Below are 16,115 nucleotides of genomic sequence, written 5' to 3' on the forward strand. Positions count from 1 at the left end.
TTCCTGAATTAAAAAAAAATGCCAGCTAGAATGGGTGGTTTATGGTTTTCTGTTCACTGTAATGATGTTTAGTGAGTTTGCCTTTGGTAATTCACACTGGGCAGGCTTTGTTTAAGATTTCTTTGGGAAAAGCTAGATATTAATTCACTGTACACCGGTTAAAGCCTCGAAATATTGAGGGCAGTCCTCAGAATGTATAAAAAGCAAGTCTTGGGGCTTTTCTTGCTATTGGGCTTACTCCCAGGAAAATGTTCTTTGGACTTCAGCCTCACAAACAACTGATTTTCTTCAGCTTATAGATTTTTTAAACATGCTCACAGAACATGGGCCCTAAATTACCCAGAAGCCCCTAGTCTTGGGGAGAAGGTTTCAGTCATGTCTGTTTTGTGGAATCGTTGATTCTCCCTTCATTTCTTTGAAGCCCGACCTATAAAGAGAGCTGTCTACCACCCAGGCAGCACTGTGGATCACCCGTGTGACAGAATTTGTCCCCCTTTGCACTCCAGATGGTTGCACCATCTCATCCTCTAAGCCAGTGGTTCTCAACCTTCCTAATGCTGCTACCCTTTAATACAGCTGCTCATGTTGTGGGGACCCCCAACCCTAACATTTGTCCATTTTACAGATGGAGAACACTTATGCAGAGAGTCTTAGGCGACCCCTGTGAAAGGGTCGTTCGACCCCCAAAGGGGTCCTGACCCCCAGGTTGAGAACCACTGCTCTAAGCAGAGATTCGAAGCTTGGTGCTCTAGATCTAGTAAACTGCACCAATTCAGCCTTGGCCACAAGATTGGTGACAATGGCTATGTTTTAAGCTGGATTCATACTAATGTTTCTGCAATTTGGACAGAATTTCAGGGCTGCTTGGAATGGGGGAGGTAGGGAAATCATGTTCTGTGGGCAAAAGTCCTTGTGCCCACAGTAGTGTTAGGTTGGCTCTAACCCTCTATGTCCGTGGTGGCGAACCTTTGGCACTCCAGATGTTATGGACTACAATTCCCATCAGCCCCTGCCAGCATGGCCAATTGGCCATGCTGGCGGGGGCTGATGGGAATTGTAGTCCATAACATCTGGAGTGCCAAAGGTTCACCACCACTGCTCTATGTTGACTGAATCAGGTTGAACAGACTGTGTGTAATAATAATGTTGTTACTCCTCCTCCTCCTCCTCCTCCTCCTCTTCTTCTTCTTCCTCTTCTTCTTCCTCTTCCTTCTCTTTTCAGAACACTTGAGGTTTCAGTCAGTTTGAATCGGGGACAGAGTCTCATCTCCAGCTCTTTAACCATCACTGCAACAGAATGTGTAAGTACTCAAGAGCCAGGGTCTGGGAATACTTTTGTGGTTGGGGGAGGGGCACACTGGTAACATTGACCTGGATCAGGGGTCTGCAACCTGCAGCTCTTCAATTGGCCATTCTGGCAGGGGCTGATGGGATTTGTAGTCCGTGAACATCTGGAGAACCGCAAGTTGCAGACCCCGACCTGGATAGTCCCTTTGCTTGGTTTGTGTTGATTGATGGCCCTGTGTCCAAATGGCATCACTTCTGCTTCCTCTTATTGCAGTGGTGGCAAACCTATGGCACGGGTGCCAGAGGTGGCACTCAGAGCCCTTTCTGTGGGCATGCGCAAACAGAGTTGCCTCCACCACCCCACACACACACATCTAGGCTGGCCTGGGCCTCTGGGCTCGGTTATTAGCATTAAACCTAAGACCTAGGTTTGGGGAAGCAGTGTAGGTAACCCTGTTAAACACTGTTAAATCCCACTGATTTTCATGCGAAGAATTAAAGTGCGATCCTTTACTTGGTAGTAAGCTTGGTTGCTGGCAATGGGGCTTACTTCTGAGTAAACCCTCTTAGGGTCATGATTCACCAGTTGGAAGAGTTGCATGGTTGCTTCAAAGCAAAGCCACTGACTACCACCAAGCTTACTCCCGAGTAACGCACACCTCTGAGCCAACCGTTTTTTCTAAACTAAAACCTTAGCATTCAGGTTAAATTGCTCTGTTGGCACTTTGCGATAAATAAGTGGGTTTTGGGTTGCCATTTGGGCTCTCGGTCTCGAAAAGGTTCGCCATCACTGTCTTATTGTATTCTAAGCAATGAGGATGCCATTACCATTACAGAACACCATCTCAAAACTGTCTTCTTTCTAGCTGAATAAGATATTCTGTGGTGTTTCAGCTGTATTTGCTTATTACTTACTTATTTAAAAGACTCCCCCCCCCCCCAATAGATCCCCACCGTGGTAAACATGGACGTGTTAATGCAGAATTTAAAATAATATTTAAAATCAATAAATCCCCAGAAGATCATTACGATCAGCCAACAGAAATCTGCTGCTGACCCCCGGTCCAGGAGAGGTCCGGCTGGCCTCAGTCAGGGCCAGAGCTTTTTCAGTCCTGGCCCGTACTTGGTGGAATGCTCTCTCTAAGTCCCTGTGTGGAGAGCCAGCATGGTGTAGTGGTTAAGAGCAGGTGGATTCTAATCTGGAGAACTGGGTTTGATTCCCCACTCCTCCACCTGAGTGGCAGAGGCTTATCTGGTGAACCAGGTGTGTTTCCGCGCTCCTACATTCCTGCTGGGCTAGTCATAGTTCTCTCAGGACACTCTCAGGCCCACCTACCTCACCAGGTGTCTGTTGTGGGGAGAGGAAGGGATATAAATCGAAACTCTTCTTTTTCTTATTTCAGTTCTTCAGAGCCTGAAAGAAATAGCTTTTCCATCAGACATATGGTTGAGACACAACACTAGATCCAGGGGGCATTCATTAAAATGCTGGGGGGAAGAATTAGAACTAATAAAAGGAAACACTTCTTCACGCAACGTGTGATTGGTGTTTGGAATATGCTGCCACAGGAGGTGGTGATGGCCACTAACCTGGATAGCTTTAAAAGGGACTTGGACAGATTTATGGAGAAGTTGATCTTTGGCTACCAATCTTGATCCTCCTTGATCTGAGATTGCAAATGCCTTAGCAGACCAGGTGCTCAGGAGCAGCAGCAGCAGAAGGCCATTGCTTTCACCTCCTGCATGTGAGCTCCCCAAGGCACCTGGTGGGCCACAGCGAGTAGCAGAGAGCTGGACTAGATGGACTCTGGTCTGATCCAGCAGGCTAGTTCTTATGTTCTTATGAGACACTACAATGTCCTATCAAATGGACCTCTCCTTTCCCCTTCCTTTCCCTGTCGTCCTTTTCCGTTCCCTACTCATTCCCACTATTTTTTCCTTTCCCCTCCCTTTCCTTATCTCCCTCCCTTCCCCTTTTCCTTTCCTGTTTAGTTGTATTAACTCCCATCATCAAAATAAACTGATGCAAGTTTTAAATAGATGGGTATTTCAATCTGGAACAGCTCCTAAACTGAAGACCCAGCTCCTAAATGGAAATGTTAAAGCTATATGTATGTTTGCATTTATTTTTTTATATTACTGTATTATTGCATACTGACAAAGTTGGAAGCTGCCCAGAAGGGAAAGGACAGTGTATAAATAGCACTAATAAATAAAACACATAAAGATATAGCAGCAAAACCAATACCAGTGCCAAATAAAACAGAAAGGGTCTTCACTCCACCGGGAGGGAGTTCTGTTAGAAATTAAACAGTGCTTAGAAATTTAAACAAGTGTATTCTTATCTGGAGAACCGGGTTTGATTCCCCACTCCTCCACCTGAGTGGCAGAGGCTTATCTGGTGAACCAGATGTGTTTCCACACTCCTACATTCCTACTGGGTGACCTTGTGCTAGTCACAGTTCTCTCAAGACTCTCTCAGCCCCACCTACCTCACAAGGTGTCTGTTGTGGGGAGAAGAAGGGAAAGGAGCTTATAAGCCACCTTGAGTCTCCTTACAGGAGGGAAAGGTGGGATATAAATCCAAACTCCTCCTCCTCCTCCTCCTCCTCCTCCTCCTCCTCCTTCTTCCTCCTGAAAAAAATAGCACTTAACGTCAGATTTTTGCAGCTGGGATAAAAGACTGCATACTGATTTTATTTTGTGATTCCAATTGGCCCATTTCATGGCTGATAGCAAACACGACTAGAAGCAGAACTGTTAATGCATTTTATGGTGCTGCTCTTGGCATAGACTCCAGTCCTTTTGACCAGTCTTTAAATTGAAGAACTTAAATCTCTCAACCTTCATTGGCATACCAATAAAGAAATGATACAGTCAATAAAACTTCATCAGGACTTCAATTAAACATACTACATAGCATACAGGAGAAATGCTAAGATAAACACAATATATAAAATGCCGTTATTAAATAAGTTTCGATTTAGCTTTAAACATTTCAACTGAAAATCTAGACACGATAGTAGTCGTTCCAGAATCACCATCTTTCAGCTAGTGTTGGATTAAAGATTCTTTATTGAACAACTGGAAACAAAAAATGTGGGAAGGCATCGGGCTTTACAATCTGATGTACTTTCTGATGTTTTCAGTCAAAAAGAGAAATGCAATCAGCATCTGTGGTTCAGTCTTGTTTCATATTTAAAGTGGAGTCCTAGAAAAGAGTTTATACCCTTCTAAGTCCATTGAAGTCAACAGGTTTAGAAGAGTCTATCTCTGCTCAGTTCTGCACAGTTGGGTGTCCAGTTCTGTGTGTCGTTTTCATAAACAGGAAACATCTTTGCAGATTTTCACTGACAGCCCTTCTCCCGCAATAAGTGTAACCATGATAAAGGACTGTCCTTGATATCGTGGCCATAGAAGGCCTGTATTTTTTAACCCCCTTGTTTCAGATCAGTTGTACAAAAATGAGTGATTACCAAGATGTTCTGTTTCTTTTAAAATGAGAGCAAATGAATATGAACTAGATTCAGGGCAAATGAATATGAACTAGATTCTGACCCTTACAAGAATGAATCTGTAAAAAGAAACAGTCTAGAAAATAGTCTCTTTGTAGGCCAGTCATGCCTCAACTTTTATTTAATAAGCCAGATTTAGCGAATTTTTCTGCCTTTCTCTCTATTCCTGCAGCCCTGTTGAATCCCATCAAAGATTTTTTCTCTGTAGGATCCATGTAGAAGAATAGCTGTGCAGGTTTGGGGTGGGATGCAGAGGCATAGTTCCAGGTGCATGCGGCGCCCCTATGGGGCCGTGGCAAGGGCGTTCCGGGGCATTCTGGAGGCAAGGCGGGGGCATTCTGGGGTGGGCTGGGGGCGTTCCGGGGCTGAGGTGGGCAGGGGCGTGGCAGGGGTGCACTGGGCATTTCCCCCCTTGCTACGCCTCTCGTGGGATAGGATGGAATGGAATGAGGAAGGAACAAAGTGACACTCCTTCTTCCACAAGTGAAGCTCTGCTGAGGAGGAAGAAGAGTTGGATTTATATCCCCCCCTTTCTCTCCTGTAAGGAGACTCAAAGGGGCTTACAAACTCCTTTCCCTCCCCCCCCTCGCAACAAACACCCTGTGAGGTGGGTGGAGCTGAAAGAGCTCCGGAGAACTGTGACTAGCCCAAGGTCACCCAGCTGGCATGTGTTGGAGTGCACAAGCTAATATGGTTCACCAGATAAGCCTCTGCCACTCAGGTGGAGGGGTGGGGAATCAAACCCAGTTCTCCAGATTAGAGTGCACCTGCTCTTAACCACTACACCACGCTGGTGTTGATTTAATCCCTTGGTTTCCCCTCAGTCCAACCCACACAGGTGTACAGGTGTAGTTCCACATGGGTATCACATTCCCAGAAGTTATCTTTCAGGGGATCTGAAGGGCTGATGAGGACTGAGAGGAATGTGGGAAAACTCAGTTTGCTTTTCATGCACCAATAGCTGGATACACCACTGAGTCATAACACTGGTCCACCTAACCCTGTCCAGTCTGACTTCCAGTGACTGTCCAGGGGCTCTGGCAGAGAAGGATCTATCCTAGCATCTGTCGATCCCTGGGTATGCCAGGGATTGAAGTGGGAACCTTCGGCATGCAACGTGGATGTCATTTCTATGAATGGGAAGATGATGGTTCTCTTTCCCCTTCCTTTTTTTCCATAGGCAAATGGCATCATTGCTGTCATAGTCATTCTTGTGCTGCTCCTCCTTCTGGCTCTGGCTCTCCTGTGGTGGTTCTGGCCCCTGTGCTGCAAAGTGGTGAGTAAAATAAATCCACAGCTGGGTGAATGACCAAGTGGCCACCAGGACAATGTTTAAATTTGGGCTTGGGTCCATTGTCATGGGGACATGTGTGAGTTAAGTCCGTCAACTTACACCAACTCTATGAATGAATGGCCTCCAGAAAGTTGTCGTGAACAGCTTTGCTCAGGTCTTGCATACTGAGGTCTGTGACTTCCTTGATGGAATCAACCACTTCCTCTTTCCGTGCTGTCTTCAACTTTCCTTAGCATGATTGTCTCTCCCAGTGAGTCTTGTCTTCTTATAACGCGTTAGCCTCAGTTGTTCGCTTCTGGGGAGAATTAGGCTTGATTGTCATGGAATCTGGCTTCTATTTTAGACGTCCCAAGGGAACCAACTTTGCAGGAGGTGAAGGTGGTGCAGTGCCAAATGGGTGCCACATAGTCTGCCTAGTAAATGTCATCATGTGACATCACCCCATGGGTCAGTAATGACCCCATGCTTACACATGCATGCTTTACCTTTACGGAGGAAGATAAATTAAGATACTTTCTGAGTAGTAGTTGGGTTCTGTGTTATGACACTAAAACATGGTTATTATGAGTCTTTCCGAGGTTTAAGTGGGGTGACTTAGGGCGATTCTGCACACGAGTAAAATAGGTTCGACCCAGTTCCCTGAGAAGGGTACTAACCTAGGTTGAAGCCATTGTTGTTCCCCACTGCAACCAGCTTGATCCCAGCTCAGAGGGAGGAATCATCCTGTGCCTCTTTGCCGCTCCGTTCCGATTGGCTACTGTTCTACGACCATGTTCCGTCTATCCCCACACACGTTATAAAAAAAACTGCCACAGGAATGGAGGGACGAAGGTGGCGTTTTTTGATTGGCCAGCTGTACGCATGCCTGAAACACTCAGCTGTGATTGGCTGAATGGGGGACTCCTGGCACCAGAGATTTCACACTTTACTGGAATTGAGCTGAGTTCGAGCGTGGTTCCCTGAAAAAGTAGTAGTTCCCAACTGGAGTCGGAAATTTGACCGTTACACGGGGCGAAGCTGGTACAAAACCACGTTGATCCCAGTGGTTGTGCAGAGCACTTAGGTCGAACACAGCTAGAACTTAGGTCGATAACACAAGTGCTGAATCGACCTTAGTTAGTGGGGTTCTGCTGGATGTAGATTCCCATTGTCCTCACGACCAAGGATACAGGCCTCAACTTGTCATTGGATATGTCTGTGCAGTTGGATGCCAGTTGCTCTCGAATTCGCTGGCATATATTTCTCCCTCTTTCTGGAGGAGCAGCTCCTTTATATAGAGACAGTCTTTTGGAGGCTGGTTATTAAACATTGACTTAAAGTTCTTCTCCTGCCTGTGGGTTTACTTCCCTTATTGCTGGCAGCATCACTATATCCAAGTTGGTTAAAAAAAGATAATATGAATGAATAGAGTAAGTGCGCCCAAGACAGCTAGCCAAATACGGACCGAAAAAATCATGTGACGCACTGCTTTGGGAGAAGGAGATGTGACCATTGTGAAATTGTATTTGGAAAATGAAATGAATGGAGCACTGATGAAGGCAATCGAAAAGCTAACAATCGCGTGTAGCTTCTGCAGTGTTTATTCCGATGTGGATGCGTGGCTCCTTTAATCAGCCTGCCTAACGTTACTCCGGAGGGAGATGCAGTCATCAGTGGTGGGATCCAAAAATTTTAGTAACAGGTTCCCTCGCCAGCCCCCCCTCAGCAAAGGGGCAGAGGTGTACCTAGGCAAACCTGAGCCCTGGGCAAAACCTGAGTTGGATGCCCCCCCCCCCCCCCCCGGGCAGCCACCCCACCACGACTCCAAAAAAATTTTTTTTGCACCAGGTCATTTCTAAATCATCATCACATTATAGAAAATGCCCCAACTCACAAATCTGAACACAGCAATGGTGAAACACACAGGTTCTTTGATAGAGGCTGGCGAGATAAAAGGTACGAAAGGCTGAGAATCAATGAATTGCAGTACCTGGAAGGGATTAACCCAGTTCAGGGAGTTACATTATTAGTCGCAATTGCTTTATGGAACCTTCACGTTCAAAGGCAGTATGCCTCTCGGGGAGGCGAGAGCATGGAGACAGAAAAGCGGACCCAATTAGTAACCCCCTCTTGGCACACACAAATAATTAGTAACCCACTCTCAGGAACTGGTGAGAACCTGCTGGATCCCACCTCTGGCAGTCATGGTAATATTGTATCCATTCATGAAAGTGGTGATTGTGTTTACACCTGGAAGAAAATAATTCATGAACTCAAAGACAATTATTCAGTCACCCACTTGAAGTATAATGTGTATGAAAGGAGACAACAGATAAAGTCATAAGCCTTTATTGAGGTGAATGTGTTGATAACGTTGAAGGAGGATGTTTGGCTGCATCGGTGTTACTGAAGTTCTCCCATCGGAGATATCTGTAATGAAAGTAAAGATTTGTTAATAGCAATTGCATTTTATGGTTATACACTGTAAATTATATTTGTAATATACATAAGCCACTGTAAAAAAGATAATACTCAAACAGCGTGGGTTGGATCCTATGCAACTATTGGAACTGAGTTACAGTGGAGTAGGGGTGGCCAACCTATGGTGCTCCAGATGTTCATGGACTACAATTCCCATCAGCCCCTGCCAACACGGCCAATTGCTCTTGACCATTACACCATGCTGCCTCTCACCTCCCTGTTTTGTTTAAAACCCTTTAAAAATAGGGTTTGAATTAAAAATCCAACACTGAAGGGAACGCAACAACCTACTCCATTCAGCTTCATTTTGGCAGTAGCTGGTTGGCACCGACTGTGTCAAATGAGTTGGGCACGGGCTTTGAAGGCTGGCAGCAGCCGGTTGGTACATTTTTCTGTTTGATCTGCCGTCCTTGCCCACCACCAGGTTGCTGGTTTTTAATTTTCCTTTTTAAAATATTTATTCCCCTCCCCCCCAAATTTTTTTAAAAAGGAATCTTCTGTTGACAGTTCGTTCCCTCTTCTGTGAACATTAGAACATATGACTGCATCAAGCGGGCATCAAGCTCTGGTGCTGACGGGTTTTTTTTCTAATGCCCACATCGTTCAAACATTTGAAAAGTGTTAATGAGCAGATCAAAAGGACTGTTGCCTGAAGCAACTCGTTTTTTAAATTTATTTTTAAAAAAAGGAGAAGGAGAAGAGGGAAGATATCGGCTGCCCTCCAAAAATCCGATCTTTTAATTTTTATTTTCTGTGTGTGTGTGTGTGTGGTTAAGTAAATGTGAAGCAGGCCTTTCCTGACAACAATAATGAAACCAAACCTACTAAAAATTGGAGGAGGCTCAAAGTCTGCATATGGTAAATAAAATGGACCTCGGGACAGTATTTAAGAAATGTGAATTAAACAGAAATGCTGGCCGCTTTGCAATATTATGTCTTTTAACATCTGCAAGTTCTCAGTCTGCAAAGTTGTCTACGCTTTTAGATTTTTTCCCCGTTAAATCAAGCTGAGGACGGGTTCCTGCTTATCTTTATATTCTGAAAGATCAGCAAAATCAGTCCAGAAAAAAGATTCTTCTATGGAGATAAAAATATAGTGGTTGCATGTGCTGGCAGTGCTGTCTGCCTGAGATCAGCATGGGACTCAATGCGAGAGCGCCCGGTTGTGTATACAGAAAAGGAACCAGTTGATTCCTTGGCTCTAGCAGCAAAGGTTTGCAGTTGGTGGGAAGGACCCATGTGAAAGGGGTCGGGGAGTCTTAGCAGACCACAAACCGAACAGGAGTCAGCAGTGTGATATGGCAGCCAAGAAAGCCAATGCAATTCTGGGATGCATGAATAAGAGTGCAGTGTCTCTCTGCCGTGAACTCACTGGATGACCTTATGGAAGATATTCTCTCTCTCTCTTTCTGCCTTAGCAAGGATAAAAATACTGGCCTAAGATACTGGATTTGTTCTTTGAACCATAAATGGGCCAGACTATTTATTTATTGTGTATTATTGTCTTATTGTTTTGTTGTACACCGCCCAGAGCGCTTCAGGGGTGGGCAGTTCATTAAATCCAATAATAATAATAACAACAACAACAACAACAACAACAACAACAACAACAACAACAACAACAACAACAACAACAATAATAATAATAATAATAATAATAATAATAATAATAATAATAATAATAATAATAAACTACAAAGACTCTGGCACAAACCAATAAAGGTGGTCCCAGTGGTGATCGGCACACTGGGTGCAGTGCCTAAAGACCTTGGACGGCACTTAAAAACAATCGGCGCTGACAAAATCACCATATGTCAGCTGCAAAAGGCCATCCTACTCGGCTCTGCACACATTTATACCGCCCTCGGGGATGGGGCGGTATAAAAGTTTAAATAATAAATAAAATAAAAATAAATTATTCGTCGATACATCACACAGTCCTAGATGCTTGGGAAGTGTCCGACGTGTGATGTAATACAAAATCCAGCATATTGATATTGTTTGCTGTGTATAACTGTTTTTGTATCAATAATAATAATAATAATAATAATAATAATAATAATAATAATAATAATAATAATAATAATAATAATAATAATAATAATAATAATAAAAGGGTCATTGAAAAAGAACACAAGAAGGTCACTAGATACCGTGATTTGAAAATCGAGCTTCAGTGTCTATGGCACAAACCAGCGGAGGTCGTCCCAGTGGTAATCGGCACGCTGGGCGCCATCCCGAAAACACTAGAGCAGCACTTGAAACATCTTCAAATTGACAAAATTAACATCTGTCAAATTCAGAAGGCAGCCCTGCTGGGATCCGTACGAATACTACGCCGATACATTACAACTTCCTAGGCCTCTGGGTGAGGCTCGAATTGTAATGAAGGCCAACAACCAGCTAAAGATCTGGCAGCTGTGAAATCTACAATAATAATAATAACAACAACAACAACAACAACAACAACAACAACAACAACAATAATAATAATAATAATAATAATAATAATAATAATAATAATAATAATAATAATAATAATAATAGAATGTCTACTTGCCTTAGCGCTCTTATTTTAATGACATAAAACGTTATCATTTATAGCATATAAAATTGTACTATTTTAGCCTAATCATGAAATGCAAAGATGCCTTTGTTTTTTGCTAGCAAAATTACAAATGTATACAGTACTCAAGTGAGAGGCATTTGCGAGATGTTACTTTAGCATAGATATCTTAAAAGCCTTCCTTTCTCTGGTCACTAGTGGCAACTGCAAAGCCTTCTTCACCCCCACAGAGAAACTAGAAGGCAACACAAGGAAATGAATGGAAGGTGGCTGGGTCTCTTGCTTCTTCTCGGCGAGCCACTTTACATTTTGTGTCTTATCTCTTTCCTGTAATCCCTACCATAGCTGCCATTGGTACGAGCTGCTACCATGTGTTTGAAGTTTAGGAAAGGACTTCTCCCAGGTATAAAAGCTTGCTGGTTTCCACCAACTGCACTGCAATCTCCTTGGGTACATTGTGGAAAGGTGCTAAGGAGCAAGCTTGCTTTCTGCTGCTCCAGAGACTAGGACCAGGAGTGATGGGTTCCAGGTAGAGGAAAAGAGATTCCACCTGATATGTGATTTTACATTGTCTTTGTTGTTCACAATTGCTGTTCCTTATGTTCTTTTCTTCTTTTTAATAGGTCATTAAAGATCCTCCTCCACCTCCACCTGCTCCAAAAGAGGTAGGTGGTAACATTGCATTAGAAAATTAGAACACCTCTCTCAACCCTTCCAGCGTGGTGGGAAAATATCAAACACAGCTGGTCAGTTCTGACAAATACAGTAACACAAAAACACACCTCCTGGGCTGGTCCTGAAGGATGAAATTGTCTAACAAAGGACCAATATTGTGAGTCCTGCGTGAAGAGCCAGGGGTCACGAGACCTTTGCCTCATGTCTCTGGTCCCTTGCGGGCTTTAAATGCCCGGAGAAAGAGGACAACAACTTCAGCTGTTGCTTGCTTGGTTGCTCATCTACCTTGCTATCAACAGGTCTTCCTCGTTTCTCCCTGTGCTTCCATGTTGGTGCAAAAGAATCAAAGATATAAATAAGTAAAATGGATCTCGCTTTTGCTTGTGACATGGCCTGTTATCGTGCCTGTCCTTGCCTGCTCCGGCAGCTATCAGTCACACAGAATGGATCTGGAAACACCCAGAACAGAATGGAGGTTGCAGCACCCGGAACCACGTTTCCCAATATTGTCCAAGGAGGATGCTCCAGTCCTCCAACAGTAATCTGTTGGTGATCCCTGGCCCCAAGGCTGTTAAGTTGGCCTCGAGCAGAGCCAGGGCCTTTTCAGCTGTGGCTCCAGCCTGGTGGAACTCCGCCAGCCAACACCAGGACCTTAAACACTTCCACAAGGCATGTGAGACAGAGATGTTCCGCCAGGCTTTTGGTTGAGGCCACCCGCTATCCAATATTCCACCTTGCTGATCTCCCAAATACTAGCTACTGGCTACCAGCCTCCCAATATTGCTGTTTTATTGCGATCAAGAGATTTATATGAGGTTTTAGTTATATTTAATTTTTTGTGTTTTATTGTATCATTATGTTTTAATCCTTGTAAGCCACCCTAAACCCTACTTTGGTGGGGAATGGGTGGGTTATAAATCTAATAAGGTAAAACATGATAATGTCAGGATACAAGGCAAACAATCCTACACATTTCAGGTAGAGGTGGCAAACTCAGTGAAATATTTAGCTTCAGTCCTGGGGAGACTTCTCCTACTATATCCAATTGAACAAAGCTTTTGCGTTAAACAGAATTCTTCAGCAGGCACAAAAAAGTACTCTGTATCACTGAATAATTAACTCGCTTTTGGAAGTCACTCGAACCCCATTTTTATGTATTTATTTATTATTTATTAATTAAATTTATAGGCCGCCGCATCCCCGAAGGGCTCGAGGCGGCTCACAACATGGCTGTTTCCAACAGCAAATTAATACAGCATAAAAACTTAACCCATTAAAACACAACAGCAGTTAATAACAATAAATAAATTAAAACAACAAGATTGTGTAAAACACACACTCACACAGGCACCTGATCTAAAGGCCAAAAAAGAAGAAAGAAGAAGGGGAGGCGGTAGGCAGGGCCCAAGATGGAATTAGGGCCCAACCAAGGTGGTCCAGACAGGCAGCTTTGATTTCAGTGTGGGGCGGTGGAACCGCGGCTGGCCCCTCCAAAAGCCCGGTGGAATAGCTCTGTCTTACAGGCCCTGCGGAACTCACCAAGGTCCTGCAGGGCCCGGACAGCTGGGGGTAGAGCATTCCACCAGGCAGGGGCCAGAGCCGTAAAGGCCCTGGCCCGGGTCGAGGCCAGCTGCATCGTCACAGGGCCAGGGATCACCAACAATTCTGCCGCTGTCAACCGCAGCGGCCTATGTGGGACATAAGGGGTGATGCGGTCCCGTAGGCATTTTGCAATGCATTTGTGACTGTGCCAGTTTCTAAAGTTTGGGACTGGGATCTCTGTGACTGAGTATTTTTCTCGGTTTGAATATTCAGTTGTGCAGTAATGAAGAAAACCGAAATTGTTAGCTGGATGTGGTTTAGCATCCCTGTATACACAGCATACTCTGACAGACAGATTGGTACTTCGGAGGTACACAAGTAAAGTGGCCGTGTTGCTGGAATGGGAATTGGATGGTAATAGACACTTCAAAATGTATTCCGCTGCCAATCGATTTTCCCTGCACATAACCAAGACACTCAGTTTATGCGTTCTGGGTAGTTGCAGGTGTCAGAAGAAGGGGGAATTACTTTTTAATTCGGAGAATTTCTTATTTGCTCCTTTTCCAAAAGCAGAGCTTTAACCAAAGAGGCATCTCCTGATCGTATCAAATATCTCGCACGGCTATATATTTTTTTCCTTCAGGGTCCTGTTATCCAAATGCTTATTTTCCAAATCTCGAGGCAGACATGGGTTAATCAGGCACACGACTAGGAGGTTTTAAGACATCATAAGGAAAAATGACTACGGTGTCATCAGGCACATCAACATTGAAATTTAATTAATGGTAGGTAGGGAATAGTCACGACATCTCTCCGAGGCATGATGGGAACTGCAGATTTGTTACTGGGTTTTTGAAATCTCTGGCAGAGGATTCTTCACACTTTTACCAAAATTCAGTTCCCAGAAGAACAGTGCCAAGAGAAGCCACGATAACCGAACTGCTCTTAAACTGTAGTGTAATGTTGAGATTAATGTTGCAGCTCAATGTAGCAAAATGCAAAGTGATGCACATAGGGGCAAAAAATCCAAACATCACATACACGCTACAAGGGTCAGTGCTATCAGTCACAGACCAGGAAAGGGATTTGGGCATCTTAGTTGATAGTTCCATGGGAATGTCAACTCAATGCCCGCGGCAGCTTATGTATGATGAAAGAGCAAACTCTATGCTGGGGATAATTAGGAAAGGAGTTGATAATAAAACATGCAAAGGATTGTCATGCCCGTATATAAAGCAGTAGGAATTGCGACCGCACTTGGAGTACTGTCGTGTTCAGTTCTGGTTGCACCCACATCTCTCAAAAAAAAAGATATTGAAGAGAGATAGAAAAAAAGTGCAGAAGGAAGAGTGCGACGATGATGATTGAAGGATTGGAGCACCTTCCTTATGAGGAGAGGCTGTGCAGTGTTTGGGACTCTTTAGTTTGGAGAGGAGACGTCTGAGGGGGGATATGATTGAAGTCTATAAAAAAAAAAAGGTATGCATGGGGTAGAAAATGTTGACAGAGAGAAATGTTTCTCTCTTTCTCACAATACTAAAACCAGGGGGCATTCATTGAAAATGCTGGGGGGGGAAGAATTAGGACTAATAAAAGGAAACACTTCCTCACACAACGTGTGATTGGTGTTTGGAATATGTTGCCACAGAAGGTGGTGATGGCCATTAACCTGGATAGCTTTAAAAAGGGCTTGGACAGATTTATGGAGGAGAAGTCGATCTATGGCTACCAATCTTGATCCTCCTTGATCTCAGATTGCAAATGCCTTAGCAGACCAGGTGCTCAGGAGCAGCAGCAGCAGAAGGCCATTGCTCTCACATCCTGCATGTGAACTCCCAAAGGCACCTGGTGGGCCACTGCGAGTAGCAGAGTGCTGGACTAGATGGACTCTGGTCTGATCCAGCAGGCTAGTTCTTATGTTCTTAATTGTCTCTAAATAGATCAGTTTCTGGGTGGTGGCAGAGGGCTCTGTTTAGTTATTCATAGTTTCTGCGCATACTTACTATGAGTGGTTTCAATCCCACCCATTTCCCTTGCTAGTTTCCCCATTTCACTCTTCTGGAATAAGGGAGGTTGCTGCTTTATTGAACACTAATATGTGAGGTACGTTGTTCAGTCTATTGCTCCTGGGGCAGCATAATATATGTGTTGATTTTTCTTCCCAGGAAGAGGAGGAGGAGGATCCCTTGCCTGCAAAAAAATGGCCAACGGTGGATGCTTCATATTATGGTGGACGAGGAGTCGGAGGGATTAAAAGAATGGAGGTTGGTACTAAAGAGATCTAGAACAGCGAGAGTTTGGTAGCTCAACTTAGTGTTGACACTGGGCAATGCCAACAGCTGTAGCGGTGTAGCCGTCGTATATATGACTAATTCCATTCATTTCCCCATTTTATTTCCAAGGAACTGAGAACAGCATCCGTAGAGTTCCCAGGTGAACACGTGAAACAGCCTTATGCTGAATCAGACTGCTCATCAAAATCACTATTTGCTGCCCCAGGGGTCGCCAACCTTTTTGAGTCTGTGGGTGCATTTTGAGCCGTGGCACAGGGGGATGGGGGCAACGCAAACTGGCCACCTGGGAACTCCAAATCTGGGGGATAAGAAGGGTAAATTTTAACATTGGGAAAGAAGAATCAGAACAACATGGTAGTGGCTGAAATATTATTTTAATCTGTCCAGCCAATCAGATCACAGATCGGCAATTAGAATACCAGCTGGGCTGGAGCTCACCTAGCCCCACCCACTTTCTGAAAAAACCCAGGCACCAAATAAAG

General features: G+C 44.3%; 1 protein-coding gene across 1 annotated transcript in view; it reads left to right on the forward strand.

Annotated features, from left to right (window-relative positions):
* The window catches only part of ANTXR2 (ANTXR cell adhesion molecule 2), a 177,750-nt gene that overhangs the window by 85,586 nt on the left and 76,049 nt on the right, over positions 1 to 16,115 (forward strand). The window contains exons 11-14 of the mRNA XM_048509653.1: positions 1,223 to 1,301; positions 5,983 to 6,078; positions 11,746 to 11,787; positions 15,505 to 15,603. Coding sequence (XP_048365610.1) covers positions 1,223 to 1,301; positions 5,983 to 6,078; positions 11,746 to 11,787; positions 15,505 to 15,603 — 316 coding nt within the window. The remainder of the gene's footprint in view (positions 1 to 1,222; positions 1,302 to 5,982; positions 6,079 to 11,745; positions 11,788 to 15,504; positions 15,604 to 16,115) is intronic.

This window comes from Sphaerodactylus townsendi, linkage group LG10 (genome assembly GCF_021028975.2).
Source record: "Sphaerodactylus townsendi isolate TG3544 linkage group LG10, MPM_Stown_v2.3, whole genome shotgun sequence".
Taxonomy (NCBI): domain Eukaryota; kingdom Metazoa; phylum Chordata; class Lepidosauria; order Squamata; family Sphaerodactylidae; genus Sphaerodactylus; species Sphaerodactylus townsendi.